At 36.9% G+C, this 23,058-nt stretch overlaps 1 protein-coding gene across 2 annotated transcripts in view; it reads left to right on the top strand.

Moving 5' to 3' along the window:
* STK24 (serine/threonine kinase 24) overlaps nt 1–23,058 on the top strand; it is a 49,181-nt gene that overhangs the window by 21,753 nt on the left and 4,370 nt on the right. For both annotated transcript variants that reach the window (XM_038138003.1, XM_038138012.1), the window contains exons 3-8: nt 13,493–13,549; nt 16,447–16,555; nt 16,683–16,840; nt 21,181–21,366; nt 21,615–21,760; nt 22,660–22,783. In XM_038138003.1, the coding sequence (XP_037993931.1) occupies nt 13,493–13,549; nt 16,447–16,555; nt 16,683–16,840; nt 21,181–21,366; nt 21,615–21,760; nt 22,660–22,783 (780 nt within the window). The remainder of the gene's footprint in view (nt 1–13,492; nt 13,550–16,446; nt 16,556–16,682; nt 16,841–21,180; nt 21,367–21,614; nt 21,761–22,659; nt 22,784–23,058) is intronic.

The following is a 23,058-nucleotide window of genomic DNA, read 5'->3' as shown; positions in this document are numbered from 1 at the left end:
ATAAAAGATAGCACCAGCCCCATGAGAGGGCAGTGTGCCTTTGGCTGACCTGCTGAGCGGACCTCAGCAGCTCAGGAGAAAATCTTTTAGATAGCATACAATAAACTACCTTGAAATCAAACAAATGAAGACTACCGAGTCTTTTTTTGATGGCACGGGTTCCATCTTTCAGAGTCACCCAAATCTGGGGGTGAAACCCCACAGGCTGCCAGCCTATTGATCTGATGTTCTTATGAACATCTAGAACATTTTGGTTGAAAACTTCTTTACCTACGTCCATCATAATCTGGTGCTCTTACACAGTTACTATGTTTTTGTTGCATCTTGAATAGGAATGTTAGGTAGTCTGCATTGCTCAGTTAACTTTCTTTTACTTATGGATACTTTGGCATTTATATAGCTTTTTGGGTCAAATTATTTAGAGGTGTCTGTGTGCTCTGTATGCACATAATGGTATGAAAGCAGAGGAGTTGCATTCTTTACACTTAAGGGACATTATGGCATATTGCAAAACGTGCTAGTAAGCATTTTTAAATGGTTGCATGTTGAACTTTCAGAAATTGTTATTTGGAAAAAGTTGGTTAGACTCAGAAATACCGAACTTCAAAAGGGAAGTTGCCCAATTAATAGGTTTAAGGACTGTAGTAGTTCTAAAACATTGCAGTTATTGTATTCAGTAGCCAGTGTTTTCAAACAAATTCTTAAGGCTCTTTCTTTATACTGTTGAATTCTGTGCTGTTGCATAACAGTTGGGATAAAAATGATCATTTGGAGGTACTGAGCTTTCTCCCTTTCTGCTTCCTTCAGTAGTTCCTTGAAACAACTTCTAAGAGCAAAACAAAACATAAAACAGGAAGGGAGAGTGGAAATTATTAATGTGAATATAAGGTGTTTTTATGAGTAAGAACCAGGGTAAAATTTGTAATGACAAAAAGTAGAAAATAATAAGGGGTTTCCAGAAAAACTATGTGTTGTTGGGACTGGAATGATGAGCTTGACAGAAATCTGACTTGAAGATCCTGAGCTATTGTAGGGTTGGTATATGTGTACAACGCCATCAGCAGTAAGAGTTTTGAAGAAGCATTGGCCTAGAAGGTGTGCTCTGTAAATGGAGTAGTGGAATTTAATAGCATGTGAATGCAAAAGGGATAGGAAAAGAGGGTTATAGCTTGATAGGCTGCAGAACAGGGGTGCAGAAGATGTTGGAAGTTGTAATAAGTGGTAAAAAAGGGATTAAACTGATAAATGGATTGATATCTGAGCTAAGAAGTAAATCTGATTTGTAACTTTCATTTTGAATTTAATTTGATGTAATGGGTAAACAGGAACAAATGTAAGCTTTAGAACAATTGTATTTTTGGACAATGGAGAAGAAGGGGTTCTTGTGCCTCCTGTTTTTGTTGGAATTTTGTTTCTGGTATAGAGAGGGGAATAATTATAAACCCCCTGAGTCCTGTTGATGTGAACTACTCCAGTGTGGAAGGTTTAAGATACACTAGTGTAGGGTGACATTTTTGTGGGGGAAATTGCTAATCTCAGTATTCATTGGCTGCAGAGTTCTTTTGTTAGTTCTGCTTTAGATGTAATGCAATTTATCTGACATAAAGAATTATGTGAACTAATGCTAATTTACTGTTGGTTCCCATTTCTTCATTTGCTTTTGCTTCCAATATTCTGATTTGGTACCTTGTACAGTTCATCAATAACCAGTACAAGTAAAATTCAGTTCCATTTGGAGCTTTGATTATGGGTTACATTTTTTTGTTACTTACCTTCTTGGTGACTATTTATAAGAGGTGAGTAGATGGTCTGTTGGGACTATCATAGGACCACTTAAGTAATTCTTTTCTACTTACAGAGACACACACATTAATCTTTGTGTGTCTCTGTAAGTGGACTTCCTGGGAAAATATTTACCCCAGTTAGCAGTTAGGTTTTGTTCCCCCCATAAGGCAATGGCTTGGTAGGTATGGTTATGAAGTACTTATCTACCTGGTAGACAGGGAAGGGAAGGATGAATCTTGTCAGTCTTACTAAGAATAATAAACTTAACAGTTAAAAGGATAGTGCCTGTAAGGGGCAGAATTTTTCATTCTTCCATCAATGTGTTATGAAGCCAGGAAAAGGAAAGTTGCTGTAGGCAGGTGGGAGAAGGAAGAGTATGAGATTGTCTACACTTAGTGTTCCAAAGTAGTGGTTACCCATTCCTTTATGAAATGAAATGTGTGCTGTTCTTCTGTTGTTGTGCAAGTTTCTTGAATTTACTAGCTAGGAGTTGGTTTTGCAGCCAATTCAGGAAATATATGTCTATGTGCTTCTACTGTAATGTACTTTGGTAGAAAGTTACAGCTCCAGATTGCCCACAAGTTTGCAGCTCTGGGAAATCATGTGCTTAATATGACATGCCTAGGCTTGTGACAGCTGGGCTATAAAGAATCATTTCTGTGGCGGAAGGGCATGTGCCCAGGAAATGTGCCAAGGAGGCTGTGAATATGGACACTGTTAGAGATGACTCACATTAGGAAAAACATGTAGCTCGTGGCTTTAGCATGTTGGCATGCAAACACAAAAGTCTGCTAAATGCTCTGCAGAAGGAATCTTTTTTCAGCACTGTGACAGAACATTCATTGTTGTGGGGTTTTTTGCAAGCAAGTGGCTCTGCAAGCTCTCCTACTACTAGCTTATGGCAAAAAAGGATGCATTTAAAGATGAATTGTATACTGCTGTGGTGATTGCGAGAGGTAGTTGTTGAAGAGTGTCTGCTGCATTAGATAGTAGGATTGACTAGTATGTGTGTCTAGGAATTGAAGTATGTCATTTTTTCTTGAGACCCGAAGAAGGCAGGAGTTTAAGAGGATTGGAGAATGATTCCAAAGGCAAACAGCTTTTTTTATTCATGTACACATGCATAAAATACTGTATACTGAGGTGGTTCTGCTTAGTCTGAAGTGTCCTGTTACCTGTGTTTTTTGTGGACTTCACAGAGTCCAAACTGGAACGAGCAGTTCTTCTCTTTACTTAGTTTCTGTTCTGCATTGGCTACCCAGCAGATGCCTTTATTTTTTCCTTTGTGGTTGAACGTGTTAGATGGCTGACAAACCTTGATGAAAGGACATAAATGCGCCACATGCAAAACCACAATGATTTCTTTGATTGCAGGGACCTTTTGGCCAGCTTGCAGTAAGGAGTTGTGTTTAGAAGAGAACCTTTGGGCTCCTCCGTATCTCCCTCCCCTCAAAGGGATGGCAGCCCCAGGACAGCTAGCATTCATCCTGACGCCAAGAGACTTCAAAGGAGGTAAGCGCCTCAGAAACGCTCCCCAGACAAAACACTTGTCAGTCCTGCACCCCAGCCTGGTAATATTCTTCACTACAGCACTACCATTATTCATGGCTCCTTTGTGACAAGTTTTTGAGAACTCTATGGGGCCTCATCAGCTGGTTGCAGCCCCCTTAAGATTCACAAAGTTGTCCATTGCTGTCAATTTGCTTGAGAACGTGCCCCCAGTGGAAGGGAAAAAGATGTTGCACTTCTGGAGTATAACTCAGACATATGCTCCCCTCTTTCTCTTAGTTTTTTATTTTCTTATTTTGGATGAGGTCCAAACTTGCGCTTTTCTCAATTCTTCTTCCTTAAGGTTAAAGTTGGAGGAAGAAAAAAAAGAAACCAAAACCAAATGCTGCTTACTTCACACAGTTTTAAACCCATTTTAAAAATGGATTTCTGAATTAGCTCTTTATATCCAGATGATTTCCACCTAATTCTTTGTGTGCCTAAATTTCTAGTGGGCATTATTCCAGAAAAGTTCTGTGGAAATAAATTATGGCATTTTATTCTCCTTGAGGGAAATATGTCCTTAGAAATTATTTTTCCATGTTAGAGATGGTACTTACATGAAGCACAGCCTTCCAAATACCTGTGGAAAAGTAATTTAGTAAAGAAAGCAATTTAAAATAAACAGAAGTTTATTTTGATATCATAAATTTAAACACAAAATGCCCATTGTAGCTTTTAAAAATCTATTGTTTTGTGAAAGCTGACTTTTCAGGAGTAACATCAACCTCTTCTCCACCTAATTCAGGTGAATTGTATGAATACTCAGCTCTAGATCTTTCTTTTCACATTCTTATTCCAGTGTATAATATATATTATGTATATTTTGTATATGTATATATATATAATTATATATTCCAGTATATTCTTATTATATGAAAGCTAAGAATATTACTGGAATCATAAGGAAGAACCTTCTAGGGGTTTTTGCTGTGTTGGGTTTTTTTCCCTTTTTTTTTTTTTTTTTCCTTTAGTAGGAATATTTGGGCATGTAATAGACCTTTAGTGAAGATGATCATATGTTTGCTAAACAGCTACTATTTTTTTTTCTAAGAGTGTGGATTTGGAGAGTATAGTTGGCGCTCAGACTGTTAAAGCTTTAGTATATTCAAATATATTGAGGTAATGAAGAAGTGGATTGTCCTGAAAAATAATGTCCTGCCTAATTCTACACTTACATATGTGGAAATGAAGGCAACTTTCCCTCATTTAATTTGTCTTTTAGTGTCAGTGAAAGTGGAGGCGGTTGTGGTTTTTTTGTTGGTTGTTTGGTTTTTGTGTGTGCGTGTGTGTGTTTTGGTTTCTTTTTGGGTGGGGGATGTAATTTTAAATAAATTTGGTCTTATTCCTGCTTCTCTAGAAATTCAGCAAGGAAGAGTAGAAACAGGACTGAGAATTGCTATACTGCTTTCTAGTCTCAAAGTGTCTGTTGATGGACATCTCACATAAAATGAGAGACCTAGCTATAGAGGGGAAGTGTTACATTGTTTGGAGGCTCTGGAATCAATGAAATACTTAAAAAATTCCTTTTAAAGGTAAATCTAGTTACTCCTATTGTCAGTTTTTCCTGGAAGAAGCTGATATTCAAAGCAACATTCTTTCTCTTTCAAATTGAGAGTAGAACTCAATCATTTATTTAGGAAGCAAAATCTATTTTAACCGTTTTCTTTAGTAACAGTTTTAACTGTTATCAGTTTTAAACTGTTTTCTTTAGTAGTGTACCAGATGATCTACTTCAGAATGGCGAGATTTGTAGTCATACTTTCATGATTAAAAGTTTATCTTAATCTGTATTTCACACCATCTGCTTTTACTCCTCTTACACCTCGAAATCCCAAGGTAGATATTAATTTGCAAGGTTAAATATAACTAATTCGTGGAATCTGTTAGTGTTTCAGTACTTTTTCACCTTTCTAAGAAAATGGCACAGTACTTGAAGACTCTGCTCTAAAGCATGGATTGTTGTGTCAGGATGGGGAGGGAGAGGGCAGGTTATCCAGAGGATGTCTTTGGTAGCATACCTGTGTATGTGTAGTGCTTTTACCTCATAAATAATAGTTTCTCCTATTCTTTGAAACCAATGGTTGGTTGTCTTTCCATGCCATCTGACTTTCAAGTGCTTTGAAACAAGTGTCTTTAGAAAATACTAGAGTTCAGTTTTACTTAATGAAATCTCTGATAACATAAGCAAATAGCTTTCAAATAATACACCAATCTGTACAATTTCATGTTGTAGTAGGAGGAGGAATTATATGGAAAAATGTTAGCAGACAATTAGGTTGTCAAAGAAAAGCTCAAGTGAAGGATTAGGTACGCTGTGGAACTCTGTGCTTCATAGAAGTGTTGGAGTAATGGTGGTATTCTTATTCCTTATTAATGAGGCTAAAAATATCTGTACTTTCAGATATGGAGAAATAAATACAGTGCTCACTGAGATTGCCTTCAAGAACAAACTATACTGTCTTAGAAATATGATGTGAATTAGCATAGAAAGGTATTTTCTTTCTGACTTTGTTTTCTGTGGAGACAATTCCAAAAAGTTTTGAAAACATTGCAGCCTTTCCTGAAACTGTTTAACAGCTGTAGGACTGGAGTTTTGGAATAATAGGATTGATTTGTCCATTTATAGTGGAAAGGACTTTATTTACTACTTACACTAACAGAATTGGGTACCTATAATATTCAAATTTTGGAGAAACTTAATGTGAATATCTGACTTTTGGTATCAGTGATTCTATCCTTTGTCAAATCCTTGCTGTCTGTTGAATGAATTATTCTATGGCACTGAGCAATCAGACTGGCATCTGGATAGGCTGCTTGAAGTTCAGGGGTGTGTTATTTACCTTCTGTCCCTTTCCAAGGATTGTGTACTGAAAATAATGGAACGAAAGAGGAGATAGTGATATGCTACTCATTCTGTGCTGTTAACATATGGCAGCACTGGGTGTAGTTCTGATTTGATTTAAATTGAGTCAAAAATATATAATGTGTGTGTGTGTATATATATATCTATATATATGTAACATTTAAAATTAGTCAAAAAATGACAAGAATTGAGGCCATGAGGTAGATCTGAATTGTATTCATTAGCAAAATTGTTCATTTGCTGAATAACAGTAATAGCCATCTTGTACTACTTAAGAACTCAATTTTGGCAGCCGGTATCTGTTCTAATAATAATCTGTGGGTCTACAAATGAACAGTCAGCTAGTGGAAGGTTTACAAATCCTGATGCATTTCATGGATGTAATGGCAATACATCAACTCATAGGTGTCCTCTCTCTAAAGCCCTAAATAATTATTTTCTTTAATGTGTATTATTTGTTATGATAGGATGAGCTCCAGAGCAAGGACATTTACAGTGTTTTGGAGGTCTTGCTACTTCTTGATACATGTTTTCAGATTTGAGACAGTTGGTGACCTTTATTGTTGATGAAAGTTTTGGGAGCAGGAACCACAAATACATAAATGCCATTTCCTGTCATTGCCCAATGCATCATTTGTGGCATCATGCAAAACATAATGTTTTTTGTGCCTGATCTGTATCTTTGTATTTAATCTCCCAATGTCCATGTGTGTTAATAAATAATGAGAGTTCAAATACCAGGATTCTTCATAATGTATAATGAGCTAGTGGCTACAGTTGTGGCTTGGTATTGAAAGGAGAGGGTGAATAAACAAGATGGTGCCTGAAGCTGTGCTTGATGACTGTGGGGAAAGGAAGGCACTTTGAAGAATTCAGATATATGAATTATTGTACACCTTAAGTTATAGTTCTTTGGTTAATCATTCTTCCTCTTGCTATGAAGGGTGTCAGGGCATTAAATGTTTTCAGATTCATTTTAGACAGGTAGTTTTGTGCTTCTGTCTTTAGTGGGTTATATGGCTTGTTTTGGGGCAGGCCGTCTTTTATTGCGCTTGTGGGGTGGGTGAAAGCGTCTTTGGCATTACATGATTCTGCCACCTGGTGGTTTTGCCAAACAGCAGGGGCTTCAGATGCGCTTAAAAGCATAAGGGTGATAAGATCTTGAAAAATCCTTTTTTCTTTCAAAAATGGAGGAAATCAGAAAGGTGGCTTAAAGTAGATATGGAAGATGAGATACATGATGTCTGCATCTCGTTTTTCAGTATGAGCATTTAAGAATCAGTATGCAAGTATTTAAAAAACTTCTAATTACTACACCTGTCAGGCTTCTCTGGGTTTTTAAATACAAGATTAACAGAAGACAAATCTCCATTTAATGGTAACTACTTGTAGCAGGAATGGAATTTACAGAAGTTATCGTTTTGTGTGCATTGTGCTTTTCAAGGTTCTTTTATTCTGGTTTCTTATGCTTGGAGAATTATGAATATCAATACTAAATTTATATCAGTACTTAAATATAAGAGTCTTTTCCTGGCCCTTATTACTTTGGCATAACTGAAAAATTTATTAAATTAATTACCATGTCTCAAGTTGTGCAGTGAGTATCAGTTTTGGTACTAGTCTCTTCTTTTCACTTGAAGTTGTGTCCTTTTGTTTTTCCGTATTCAAGGTTTTTCTCCTAATGCAGTGATAGTAAAATTTCTGTGTATGGGTCAATTTAGCAAATCTGTCATGTTATTTCAATCACATATAGTCTTTCTAGCTTCTGGCTGTTCATAGGTGTTTTAATGCTTGCAAATAGAGATTCTAAGTGGAGCTCAGACATGGTTTGTGTCCTTAACTAAACAAGCTTTTTACATATGTTTATAAATATACTTTGTTCTGCTGCTAATTGTGTACCACAAATTTAAGGTGGGAAATGCCTTTTCTCACAATGAATTCAAGTTGGGAAATTCTTTTTCTTACAATAGGTGTGGGGAGATTTTACTGTTGTTACTACAGTTTTGAAATTGCACAGGTCATTCAGTGCACTTACTTTGGGGTCCTTCTAGTCTTTCTTTTTGTGACTGTGTTAGGTTTTCCTCTGCAGTCTTTCTTTCCCACAAGAAAGGAGATTTAGAAACAATTTCATCAGTTCTTACTTGTGTTGATTGCTTTAGCTTGGTCTCTCCTGTATAATACCATCGTTTAACAAAAGTGTATGTTCTTTACATAAAAGAATTACAAAGCATCTCTGAAGGTAGGCCTCTCCCATGTTTATTCAGATTTTTTTTCACTTTGTAAGGCCTTACAAGCCAGCAAAATCTATTATCCAGCATAAGCAGAACAGATGACTGGGGATAAAAAGCATCATATAGCCAATCCAGATCACATGTTAATATTGATTACTTGTTTCTGTAGGTCTTCTGTCCTCCTCAGATTTTAGTTAAAATGTACTTTTGAGATTCTATACGAGCTTTTTGGTGAATGGCCTTCTTTTTTCTCCAGTATACAGTCTTCAATTTTTACATACTAGAAATTCTTTACCTACTGTACCTGCTCTTATTTTGCAAGTACTTTCATGGTATAGAGGTAACTTCATGAAGGAAACTTCATCAGAGGTAAAGTTGCTATTGTAAGGTTTTCTGTGTTTTCAGAGTTAAAATCAGAAGTCAGACCTCAAGAAGAGCAACCATAGTTTGGAAGGGATCTACAGAAACTCTTTTAAAAGTTTCTTTTAGATTCCAAAGCTGTTCCTTTCTTCACTTTCTTAGTATCAGAGGAAAACCCCTTGTTCTTGCTGCAAAAAAAGGAAATATTCCATGTGCCCTCATTAATCTGCTTCTAGTTTTATAGAGAAATAATAATCCTAAATTTGGATGGATGACTCACCATGGCTTCACTGCATTTTGAAGAAAATTCAATGCTGTATTGTGGCTGACGCTTAGAAGAAGAAAATTGTTCTTGTTTCAGATCTTAAAGTGGAGCACTGAATGTTGCTAGTGTCAGTATATAAATGTAGTATCTTCTTGAAAGTGTAAGTGATTATGTGTAATATATAATTACTAATCTAGGCTATGGAAGAAAATATAGTGCTTTCAGAGTTCTGTTTGAGAGCAAAAGGAGAATATATACTGAAGAGGGTGAGAAGTTCAAGCAAAAAAAGAATTTGGGCAGCTTTAAAAAGGAAAGTGACAGTAGGTGTTAGGGAATGTAAGGCATGCCAGAGATACTCAGAAAAAAAGGAAAGAAGGAGGCCTGTTGCTATGGTGATGCCAAAGTCAATTGATAGTAGCTCTGTGCTGTTGTTACAAGGCATTATCGCTGGTTTGCATGGCCAGGTATTGGTAGTGGGGGCCATAGGGGCAGCTTCTGTGAGACGCTGCTGGAAGCTTTCTCCAAGTCCTATAGAGCCAGTGCCAGCTGGCTCTAGGGTAGATGTGCTGCTGGCCCAGGCTGAGCCCATAAGTGACTGTGGCAGTGCCTTTGGGATAACAGATTTAGGAAGGGAGGTAAAAATCTGCACATCTGCAGCTGGAGAGACGAGTGAGAATAAGTGAGAGAAACAGCCCTCAAAGAGTGTAAGTGAGAGCAACAGCAAAGACCAACAGGGAGGAGGTGCTCCAAATGCTGGAGCTGAGGTTCCTCTGCAGCCCCTGGTGTAGACCATGGGGTGAGGCAGATGGGTGTAGACCATCGGGTGAGGCAGCTGTGCCCCTGCGGCCCATGGAGGTTCAGTGGGACCACAGAGATCCACCTGCAGCCTGTGGGGAACACCCACACTACCCACACGGGTGGATGTGCCTGAATGAGACTGTGGGAAGTTCACACTGGAGCAGGCTCCTGGCAGGACCTCTGGCCTTTTGGAGGGATGAACCCACTCTGGAGCAGGTTTGACAGGACTTAGGACACTGTGGGACACCCATAGGCTGTTCCCTAAGGACTGTACCCCATGGAAAGGTCCCACACCGGCGCAGATAATGAAATAGTGCAGCCTGTGGGAAGGACTCACGTTGGAGAAGTCCATGGAGGACTGTCTCCTGTGGGAGCAGGGCAGGAGTTTGAAGAGCCCTCCCTCTGAGGAGGAAGGAGTGGCAGAGACATGATGGAACTGACCATGATCCACTGGGGGAGGACATGGAGAAATTTGGAAGTGAAATTCAAGCCCATGGAGATGGAGCCAGGGGGAATGGGTTTTAAGATTTGGTTTTATTTTTCATTATACTACTCTGGTTTGACTGGTAATAAATTAAACTGATGCCCCCATTTTTACTCTGCTTTGCCCATGAGGGCAACTGGAGATTGTTCTCTCGCTGTCTTTACCTCAGCCCATGAGCCTTTTGCTATATTTTCTGTCCCACAACCAGGTGAGGAAGGGAGTGACAGAATGCTTTTGGGGGATACCTAGCATCCAAGCCCCCACAGACATAAAGTCAGTATATATAGGTTGTTGGCTCTAAAATGAAATACATATTGAGAAATTCATTACAGCTGTCACACCAAAAGGATTTGTTTGCCTCTTCTTGTCAAGCATTATATGCAGATTTTATATAAGAAAACTTTAAAAAATTCCAAAAAGAATTAGGGAAAGGTGGTAGTAAGATTTGCTACCATAGTAATTAAATTTATTTGAGTACAAAATATGAATGTGTTCAGATACTTCATATGAATGATGGAAATTTAAAAAATAACCCAAAACCATCGATGAAGTTGGGTAATATTTCTAAGGCAAGGGGGAACCATAGAGAATTAAAAACAACTTTGAGTATAGAGTTCCAGATAAAAAAATGCCATAATTGTAATAGATTGCTATTATTTAGCTTTACACTGGGATACAGATACAGTTGTGTGTGTGTGTTTCTTAACTGTATTTCCATAGTTCGTTTGGTTTAAAATATAGAATTACTGAGTTTAGTGGATCAATGGGTTTTGTATTGTAAATTTAGACACGTGGCCTCAGGCAGCTGATGATGAAAGTTGCAGGAGACTAGTTGAAATAAAGACTAGTTGAACTAGAGAAACAATTAAAGTGATAAATGATGATTTTAAAAGACTATGAGTAATATAACATGTAGTAGTGTCATTGTGTTATATAGTTGTGCAACTGTGTAATTAAAGTTATATTCTTAAATATTTATGTTAGTTATTTTCTACTTCTAATTTCTAGTTTTCAGCTGGAGAATTTGGTACCTAGCATTCTAGAGAGTTTCTCTTTTGGGAAATTATATCTTATTTCAAGTTGTTAACTCAGTGAATCCTTGAGATAATAGAAAAGGGAAGACACATCTCATGTTGATGTCTGTGTGAGGTGTTGTGGATGTTTGGAGGTTTTTCCCACCTTTTTTTTCCCCCTCCCTTCTTTTTTTTGCTGTTCTTCAGAGGGTCAAGGACTTTGCTTCCTTTACCTTGTTCTTTCCCAACCAGGCATTTCCAGTGAACTAGGAAGTAGTGATGCAGTTGACATGTTTGTGTTAAAGTTACTGTTACAATGAAGTGTGAGTTTTGAGTACTCAATAACTTTCATGTAGCTTTAAAACTCATTTTATCAGCAAAATATAAATATAAAAATTTTGGTCAAGTTTAGGATTACTCACTATAAGACACATCTCAGTAATGTTCTTGTTCTGGAACTGCTAGGACCTGGAGCCTTAAAGGGACAGGAAAAACATGTAACAGTTTTAGCAGAAAAACAAGTATTTCAGTACTGTAAGAGACTCTATCAAGATGAGTTACAGTTCTTGGAATATTTGTGGTGTCTGCAAGAAAGTAAGTACTACGAGGATGTTGTCTCTCAGTATTGAGATAGATTATATTTTTTAATTATTCTTTCTTCTTAAAATCTGTGTTCTGATTCTCTTAAAATATTTTAACAAGGCTGTGTTTGTCAAATAGCATGAGTTGATTCCTGAAGAAAGGTATCTAAATTTAGCTGAATCTCTGTGTTAAAAATAGTGGATGGAGAAGGAACCCTAATCCGGGGTTTTATCTAAAAATAGTATGGTATGTGTAACTAGAGGTAGGAAAAATGCACATTTACCTACAGCAGGAGTCCAGAGAGGGGGTGGATGCAGTGAACTATAGATATAATAATGAGTAAAACACTTATATGAGTCCTAAGGGCTAAAATTTTAATCCCTCAGATGATTTCGGTGAAGTTATGTCCTGCAATACATTTACCACTTCTCAAACATTTGAATCAATCCTTACAGATGAGAATTCAGAGTCAGATGTCCTGGCTGTGAGCCGTTATTGTTACATGAAGTTTTATTCTGTCAGATAAAGTAAATGAATATTGTTGTTATTTATGTGCTCCTTGCTCTGAGAGATATCTATATTATTATGCTAGAGGTCCTGTAAAAATTTGGTATGTGCCATAGAAGTGAAACTAACAAAGTGTAAAATAACTTGATAATCATAAAAACTAAACCAGCAGTGTGTTTTGTGCAGCAATTTCATTTGAATACGTACATAGTAGATTCGTGGCTTGGCTTTGTTGTGTGTTTTAAGGCTGGTGCTGCAAGGGAAAGCTGGGCTAACTGCTCCTCTTAGTGTATTTGGGAAAAAGATCCTGCAAACAGTGGAAAGAAATGATTGAGTCCAGTCTCTTTCTTAGCAGAAGTGATTGGGTCCTCCAGTCTCTTCCTTATAGTGTGTTGTATATCTTGTGTTAAAACAGTCCTGTAATATATACCAAGGTTTTCTTCAGGAATATAGTAGCTTGATGTTGTTGTTAGCTTTTCTTTTACTAGCTGAAAGCTAGTAAGTTGTTATAGTCATCTTAAACAATCTTCATTACTACTTTGCTTCTTCTTTCTTGAACAAAACTGTGCAAAAATTCTATACCATATATCAGATGCATAAGCATTAGTGGAGAAAACCTACTTAACTGTTCAAGAAAATGAAACAATGCAAAAAAATGAAGAATAAATTCTATTTCAATTTAAACTAGACAGGAGTCAAGCTTACTAAAGAAAGTATTTGAGGTATCTGTACAAATAAAGATGATCAACAAAATTGAGATAATATTTTCTAAGGAAAGGAAATATGTTATATGTAACACTATTTGATATATGGAATGTCCATAATTGGAATTTTAAAATTAAAGTGCATTCTCCCCCATGCACACACTCTTGAGTAAGTAATCCAGAGATATTTTTGAAGAACAGCTAAATGTTAGTGGTGTTTCAAAACTACAATAATTTCTTCATCAAAAAGAATGGGACGAGTCCCATTAACTCAAGTTACTACTTTTTTCTTTTTTTTTTTTTTAACCTTAACCTTTTTTTTAACCTAAATACATTTTTTGTTTTGCAGGATACAAAATTATGGATAATAATGGAATATCTGGGTGGAGGCTCTGCCCTTGATCTAGTAAGTAAATGATGCATGTTTTTTTGTTACTTTACTTCACATAATTATATTCCTATCTTATAATTCTGGAAACTATAACAGATCACTTGACTGTGGCAATGTTCACTTTCAGGAAAGGATAAAAGTATTTGTCAATGCCAGAAAAATGTTATTTTCCATGAGGCATGACTGATTATTTGTGTAAATAGAAGGGAACTAAGCAACATAATATTGGAAGCAGGATATAAACATCTTAGGATGCTAATCTTCAGTCAGCCAGAGAGCACTAGTGCCTGAAAATAGTTTTTTGTATCTCTTAATTCTGCCACCACAAAGCTTGTAGAAGTTTATACATTTTAATGTATCTTCCTCACCACCTCCTCACCTAAGCAAATAAATGAAAGGTTCACTGTTTGAAGTCTTTCTGAAGCCTAAACAGACAGAAATACCATTTAGGCTGGTATTAAAAATAATATTTCAAAGAAATATAAGAAGCTCTGGACTCCATGGAGGGTCGAGAGGCCTTGCAGGGAGCCCTGGATAGACCAATGGGCTGTGCAATCAACAAGTGTATGAAATTTAACAGGAGCAGGTGCCTCATTCTGCACCTGGGATGGGGTACCCAGGTTTGAAATGAAATTCGAAGGGGTCAGTGCAGATCATGTTTTGTGTAAGTGGATGCTGACATTCACTTCAGCTATTTAAAAAGCATCCAAGCCCCCTCCCAAATGACACACCTTCTTATGTTCACTGTGGATTTAAAAAACACTATTCTAGAAATAATAATGCAGGTTTTAATTATGTGGAAATTGTTATCCAAACTGAGGCAGAATGTCTTTGTAGCAGAGTTTGCAGCTGTCAAATAGTTGCAGTTGTCAATCAGTTGTCAAACTGATAAAAGCTTGAGGAAAGAGCAAAAAAAACAAGGTCACTGTAAAGGGATTCCTCTGGTGACATCCAGAAGACAGGAGTGGGTATTAAATGTGGGCTTCCTGCAGCTGTGTATTTTTGAACCCTTTTATACCTTTAGCTTCCACATCTGTTAGGAGTTCTGTGGTTGTGTAAAAATTCATGATGTTCCCCATAAAGAAATGATTAAAAATGTTTATTTATTGTTGTGAATAACTTTTCTTCTTCCTGACACAAGAGCAATTAGAAATTTGGTTTGCTTTTATAAATTAGCTATTACTTTCTTTGTATAGGTATAAAAGAGCAGAATGAAAACACATGTTACAATATTTTCTTCTTTTTTTTCATCACACAAATTTCACTTGTGTGATAACTATGTATTTATTCTCTAAGTTGTTGCCTAGAAATAGTAGAAAGTACTTGTTCACATCTTAAAATGTTACTGAAGAAATTTCACCCCAGAACTGGAATCATGCTGTAAGTGTCTATTAAGCACCTTTTGAGTGCTTCATTAATTTTCAATTTATGTTCTGGTGTATGTTCTCCTGGTTCTAACATGCCCATTATGGTTCTCAACTAGAACCTGGCATGCTTTGCCACATTTTCATACTCGAGGCAAGGATTACCTAGATCCTTGAATTCCATGTTCGGAGTGCAGACATGTCATTCTAGCTTGCTGTTTTCTGTACTTGAATATGCACTGGATGATTTCAAAATCCTGCCTCACAAGAAAAAGTACATATAATACAACTGCATTTTTGGTCAAACTTTGAGTATAGTTTAAGTTTGTAACTGAGGTACAAGTGCCAGTCTTCTCAGATTTAATCTGTTTTCAGTAATTCATTCCTCCTCACTAAGGTGAGTTGAGTCTGACATAAGAGGTTTTCCCCCATTAGATGTGCTGTGTCATGTTAGCAAGTCTCAAACTGGTGCTCACAGCCTGACTGGAGCAAAGCTTTGAGAATGTCTATAGTGGGTTTCAGGTAGTGGTAATATTGTGTGTATTATCAGAGCTAAGGAAGCAAATAAGATTATAACTAAAGCAAAGATAAAGCAAATGCATTGTTACATGAAATATTACCTCTGTTGCTATGCATGAGGATTTCTGAGAGATGTACTATTTTTAATTTTTATCTGAAAATCCTTATCTGAAATGCTTTCCTTCTCACAGAATGAAGCTTTAGAAGTACAACTTTTTGATTGTGATTCAGTGAGTGCTATTGTGGAGTAAACTAGAATAGTGGAATATTTCCAATATTAACTGTTGGACACAAAGTTTCAGTGTCTCTCTGGAGATGCCCTTACTGTTTAAGGTAGTCTCTGGGGGTAGTGACCTTTCTTCTGTTTTTCTCACTTGTAGAATTCATATCACATGTACAGAACTTTGGGATCATACAACGTTACTGATTCTTCTCATAAGAAGAATTACTTAGAATCTTTTAACAATTAGCAAATTTATATTTCCAGTATTATTTGAAAAAAGTGAAGGTTTTAAAATATGTAATATTCTCTCAGCCTGTCAGTTTGAATCGAGTTTTAGAGAGTTTCTCAAAATCCAGTGCAGTATGTAGTCATAGACTGATGGATGTAGTACCTTGAATGTCTTAGCTTCTTGCTCAGGCTTTGAGATTTGGGTCCACATAGAGTCTGTGGACTTGCACATCTAAGTTCAGTGTAATGTTAACAATCAGATGCTTTTTAAAGGTATAGCATATCTAGGAACTGACCACAAAGCAATAACTCCAGGCTCTGTTTTTATGGTACCTTTAACAAATTTTACATAATATTTTATGTTAATTATTTCTTTGAGTGTTGTTCGTTAAGCCACTTAGTTTAGAACTATGTGTTTTTAAAAAGAATATTCTGTTTTGTCTCACATCACGAAGTTAGAAAATTGGAAGTTTTGAGGGCTGACAGAAGGAGTAACTTCTTTTTATAGTCACAGTGTTATTTCTGTTGTCTGTTTGTCCTTTTTTTATACATATTTAAACATTTCTTGCATCTCCTAGTTAGAGCCTGGCTCACTTGATGAAACTCAAATTGCTACAATATTGAGGGAGATACTCAAAGGACTCGATTACTTGCATTCAGAAAAGAAAATCCACAGAGATATTAAAGGTAAATTGTTTTATTATTTGTGATGAAAGAATATCAGAAGAAATCATGCAAACCTGTATGAGCACCCTTCCCTTGTCAAATGGTGTCAAATATCTAAATTTGTGGTATTTTTTCTTCTTTATTCCAGCTGCTAATGTATTGCTGTCTGAACAAGGGGAAGTAAAACTGGCAGATTTTGGAGTTGCTGGACAGCTAACAGATACACAGATAAAGAGGAATACCTTTGTGGGAACACCATTTTGGATGGCACCTGAAGTAATAAAGCAATCAGCATATGATTCAAAGGTAAGGTACTTCAAGGCATTACTAAAGTCCCTTCCTTTTTCTAAATTTAATTCCATAAGTTGGTCTTTGGAACACAGCTAATAACTTTGGCTGTGTCTACATGAGGATCTGTTCAGGTGACACCTAGCAGCTAAAAGCTGTTGGTGAGGAAAGATTTCCTAATTTCTATCTAAAGTTTAAGTTTCCTAGTTTATTAAGACAATCCAGATGGCAAGAAATGATACGGTATTCACGAGTGCATCCCATCACCTTTTTTTCCCCACTCTATTGATGAGTATTTTTTGCTGTTTAAAATAGAAGAGTGCAGATATTTAGAAAAAGTAGAAGAGTGCAAATATATTCAAAATGTTAATATTCTTCCTCTTATTTTTAGAAAAAAATAGCCAGCAATACAGTTGAAGAATATGGATTTGGTGGATGTGAAAGTGTTGTTTGAAAGGGCTGTTACTCATCTCCGGCAGAATGTGCTGCTCTGACCGTGTTCTTTCAAATTTGCCATTCAGGAGATGTTAGTAATAAATACCAAATTTATCTATATACAGGATTTTGATCTAGCCGGTTGGCACATCAGCATACTTAAATCTCAAGACAAGCACAATTGTATTACATAGCTGGGTCACAACAGAAATGTGATTCCATTACTATTTTCTGTATTCTCACTGGTATGGCACTGTGTGTCCCTACTTGCCAGGAAGGAATATGCCCATTAGAGCCAGCTCAAGCCTATTGCTTTTTTCAAAGTTCTTTGTGTTGGTTACTTGTTTTTTATGCTTCTGTTTGTTTGAGGTACATATACAGCTCTTTGCTGTCCCTGCCTTCTCCCTGCCCCACATGGCCTGGCTAGCTCAGCAGGACACCCATGTATCAGGAAAGGCTCTTTGCCCAACCCGCTGCTGCAGCAGTAGGTCTGAAATAAAGGTCACCCTCAAGCCCAATTTGTGTTAAGATCAGCTTTCTTTATTATAATTACCAGTACTTCCTTATGTTCTTCCCTGAGCTCATCTTCCTTGTCCATTTCCTCTGATTTCTCTGTAGGGATTTGTTGATTGGCTGTATCTCCATGCAGTGGGACAGGTTGGGATGTTTCTTTCCATTTGCCTAGGCTGGTACTATTGCTTAATTCCCTATTTGATATCTTTCTGTAAAGAGGCTACAACAAGCAAAACAGTGTAGAGCCTGTGGAAGCTTAAATAACCCCCAAATCCCAATTTAAAGTTGAGTAAACATTTTTTGAATGGTGGTTGTTGGTTTTTTCCCTTTGTGTGTTTTTGTGGGGGATTTTTAGTTAGCTTGTATTTTTGGTTTTGGTTGGTTTGGGTTGGGTTTTTTTGAGGTTTGGCTCCTGGGAATGACCATCACTTGGACAAAGTATGATTCAGCTCTTATGTTTTCCATTCTGGCTGTTTCAGTCTGAAATCTCACATGGACATAAGAGTCTTGGATACTTGATGAGGGATTCCAAATAACAGCTTGAAAGGGCTCTAGGTTTTGGCAGTGCTTCTGCTTCCAATTTTGATTCCTGTCTTATCTGAGAACATGTTTTCTTAACATGCTTCATTTTTCATATATCTAGTTCTCTGTTCTTTCCACTATAAAACTTGTCCTGTAAAATATAGATATTTAATTTCAAAGTGTCTTTCTTTTGCACATAGCCTGTTTCTTTGACTTACAAGAACTTCAAAGCCGGACTGAATTTTACTCATTAGATTAGAAGAGAAAAGGCTTATGGCAGTATTGCAGTAAATAGTAGTTACCACTGACTTGGTGACTGTCATCTGAACTTGGAAGAAGAATTTTTGTTCAAGATTTGAAACTTTAAAAATTACAACATGGGATAAAACTTATTGATAATGGAGTCACCATGTCCTGAGGTCATGCTTATCCCTCTCCTTTTGGAGAATTATTTGTGCTTGTTCTGGGGTTTCACTTTCACAGTCACGTCCATCCTAGAAATGCCTAATTGGATACACATGCAATTGGTACTTCCTTTCTTATCTGTGAAAAGGGAGGTTATGGTTCCAGAGGAATATGGGGTGAGTTATTTTTGATGTTTTCAGCAGCAATGGGTTTCCAAAACCCATCTTGGACTTCCAAGAGTCTAGTGTGCTGCTGTGGTTTGTTGCACTTTTTTGTTCATTTTTGTAGAGGAAGGTCACTAGCAGTAGAGTTATAAATACATGAGGGAAAAAGGAAGTAGTTGTATACATATGTATTTGTGCAGGTGGATATCTGTGCATTCATACACATGCAAATTTGGTGTTTATACTTTACGTACCCATGCTCCACCTGTGACTGAAAGTTTGGTAGAGGAAAAGTATCCATTTATGTGGCTTTAACACTTCACTCTTGAGAAACTGAAATTCTGAATAAATTGGAAATAATAATACTCAGTTGTTAACATGAAGACTCATCTTCACAGGTGACATTTTTCTTTTGTAACCAAGAAAAGCTTTCCTGCCAAAGGGAAGTTACTCATAATTAGGCTTGAGGAGAGCTTAGCTGATAATGCTCTTATTAAGATAAATGAAACTCAGGGCTCATGTGCTTATGTAATTCTTTGTGCTGTTCTGTAACATGGGCCAACAAAATGGCATTTCAAAAATTCAATGGTATGCTAATTGACTCTGATTTTTTTTCATTCTTACTTGCAAAATTAGGTAACTAAGCTCTTAACAGTAGGATACTGTCTGTACAAGGAAGGAGGAGCTTGTTTTGGGCCAGGCACTGTGGCTGGGATTGTGGAATGGATGTGTACAAGTCTGTCAGAGATAACCATGAGAATCCACAGGAGTGACACAGGTGGGGTTCAGGGGTACTTAGTAAAGACAGCAGTGATGAATGAAATCCCTCCCCTGTCCAGTACCTGGAAATAGATCTGTTTACAGCATAACGAAATTCCAGCTGCTCTGTTTGGGAGTAAAACCAGATAGCTCATGTCAGATCTTTCCTGTTTTCCTGAGAATAAGTCTTTGTTCTGCTTTCACTTAAAAAGAAACAGGAAAAAACCAAACATAAATATTTTAGTTGGTATCTTGTCCTTGGAACAGACATTTCTGTGAATTTTTTTCTTTTACCTTTCTTACAGGTTTATTAACCATTCTCTTGACTTTTGGGTCTGTGATTTCAGCAAAACATAAGAGAATTATGATGCATTGCTTCACATTACTTCAGGCAGATTTGCAATAGGATTTGTATCAAGGGAGACTGCATTCCCTAGAAAGAGTAGCACATTTTGATAGTGAAAACTTTTAGAGGCTACTTGGACCAAAAAGCTGAATATTACTGTTCAAGACTGCATTTCTCTAGTCTGTGAATAAGAATGATAAATGAAAGCAGTGTTAAACTCCAGGGAAGTTATATTCTAATATATTCGATTTCTGATGATTGTACTATATAATTTATGTTGGGGAAAAATCTTGTGCAAGTTAAAACATTTTACTTTATGTAAATATTTTAGACTTGCCCCATATTTACATAGTGTACTTGAATATGGTAGATAAAATGCTAGTTTATAACAACTCTGCCATTGCTTTTTGGTGTAGTAGTACTGATTTCAAAAAAATTTAAACTCTACTTCGTATAACTGTTTTGTACTGAAGAGTGGAGACAACCAAGAAACTCTGTTTACTTAGGCTATGGGGCTAATTACATAAAACAATAGTAACAAAACCAATTTACACATGAAGTTATTTACAGTAAAGCTTAAAAGTCTACCTTTACAAGTGTAATGGTTTTGACTGGGGTGAAATTAATTTTCTTCACAGTAGCTGGTATGTGGCTGTGTTTTGGGTGTGTGCCGTGAGTGTTGATAACTCAGGGATGTTTTCCTGATTGCTGAGCAGCCCTTGCATAGAGTCAAGGCCTCTTCTGCTTTTCACCCACCAGTGAGCAGGCTGGGGGTGCACAAGGAGCTGGGAGGGGACTCAGCCAGGACAGTTGATCCCAACTGACCAGAGGGATATTCCACAGCATATAGCCTCATGCTCAGCAATAAAACCAGGGGGAAGTCCCTGCTGTTAAGGGACTGGCTGAGCATCTTCCTGTTGGTGGTGGGCAGTTGTTTCCACTTACATCACTTGCCTTTCTTGGGTGTTAGTTCTCTCTTTTTGTTATTTTATTTTCCATTATAACTTATTATTATTGTTATTTTATTTAAATTATTAAACTGTTCATAACCCCCAAGTTTTCTCCCGTTACCCTTCAAATTCTCTTCCTCCCCCTTCCACCAGGGGACAGTGTGAGCAAGCATATGTGTGTTGCTGGTTAAACTAGAACAGCAAGCCAACACTTTATTTTCTTTTCTTTCTGCAACGTAATCTTAAAAGCATTCTTTCTTACAGGCAGATATCTGGTCATTAGGCATAACAGCCATAGAACTTGCAAAAGGAGAGCCACCTCATTCAGAATTACATCCAATGAAAGTTTTGTTCCTCATTCCTAAGAACAATCCACCAACACTGGAAGGAAACTTCAGTAAATCCCTCAAAGAATTTGTCGAGGCCTGCTTAAACAAGGACCCAAGCTTTGTGAGTTTCATGTTTGTCAGTGTGTAGTAGAGAACTTGACTGCTTTACATGGATTGCATGAGTAAGTGTCATTCAGCTTCTCTAATATGGTGTGACATAAGTGACAGGTATATTTTTGGATAGTGTATATATTTAAAATCTCATTTGTATCAAGACTAAACTCTGGATTTCTTTGTTTTTGTAGTGAGTCACTCAACACTTAAACACAGTAAAAAAAAAAACCCAACTTTCTCTTTTTTTCTTTTAAGAGACCTACTGCAAAAGAGCTTTTAAAACACAAGTTCATTTTACGGAACTCCAAGAAAACATCTTACTTGGCGGACCTCATTGACAGGCATAAGAGATGGAAGTCTGAGCAAAGTCATGACGATTCCAGTTCTGATGACTCGGATACGTAAGTTTGAGGAGTCTGTAAAATATCCTTTGTGAGGAGGCAAGGAGTTATTTTTAGCACATGTATTCCTGTATTCAGTTATTTGCAGCTTTTCAGCTTAGTGGCCTTACTAAATGAATGCAGTCTCAATTTTAGTATTGCCAGGGATTTCATGCAAGTAACAGTCACTGAGAAAAACTCTCCTGGCTCATATTCTGTGCCGCCTTCTCTTTTATGTGAGGTCCAGGGTTCTTCCTAGACATGAGGCTAGCTGTTCTGCAGGCAGAAGTTCTCAAGCTGCACAGCCAAGTAACACTGTGCAAATGAGATTCAAGTGAAGAGATTGCCACAGTTTATTCACAAATGGATTAAATACCTCACAGTAAAGAAAACACCACAATACAACTATTCTCTTCAATTCCAGACTGCATGCTCATGGCAAGCATCACGTTATTTCTTGGGTGACATTACAGCTGTCTGTTTCTTTACAGTATTAATGGCTTCATGCCTTTCAGTGACCACAGTTCCAGTGTCTTAGCTATTTTTCTAGGCAAGAAAAGTGAATTTAGTTTTCTAATTTCATCCCCTCTTCCTAATGAGTTGAGGCACTCTACTAAAGCCAGTTTTCAGATAGCAATAAAACACTTCATGTAACTTGTTAATATGACTTGGGCAAATGTTTTCCATCTGCAATACCTCTCTTCCTTACATCTGGTGAAATATCTTGGTTTAAGTTTTTAATTTACCCAAAAAAATAAGTTACCTTAATTTTCATACTTGTCTTTATATGTAGTGGCCTGCACAGTAGAATCCTGATCTTGGTCTTCACTGAATTTTTATATTTAGTGTGTATATTGAATGAACATCAGCCGTAAGGTGTAGGTAATAAAAATTGATTTTTTTTTTCCTTTCCATTGAAGTGAAGCAGATGGTCAGGCTTCAGGTGGGAGTGACTCAGAAGAGTGGATCTTTACAATAAGAGAAAAAGACCCCAAGAATCTAGAAAATGGAGCAGCCCAGCCTTTGGAGTTGCAAAGAAATAAGGTGCTCAAAATATTAACTTCATAATATAAGGAGATAATTCTCCTTTAATAATTTAGTGAGGTGATTTTTTTATGCCTTTAAAAGCATTTATATTGTGAAACTTGCAGAATTTTTGCTAAAAATGTGTTTTCTAAAGTTGCCTTTCACAAAAAAGTTCCTGAGTAAGTCTTGAAGCTTGGGCATTCTGTTAATGTGTCCTTTTTTGTAGTTGACAAAATACGTACCAAAATATTTCTCTAGGTTGAAATACAACCACTGGAGGAAGGCCAGGCAAT

Source organism: Motacilla alba, chromosome 1 (genome assembly GCF_015832195.1).
Source record: "Motacilla alba alba isolate MOTALB_02 chromosome 1, Motacilla_alba_V1.0_pri, whole genome shotgun sequence".
In the NCBI taxonomy this organism is placed as follows: domain Eukaryota; kingdom Metazoa; phylum Chordata; class Aves; order Passeriformes; family Motacillidae; genus Motacilla; species Motacilla alba.
The sequence above is the reverse complement of the archived record's forward strand: the minus strand, read 5'-3'. Positions and strand labels throughout refer to the sequence as shown.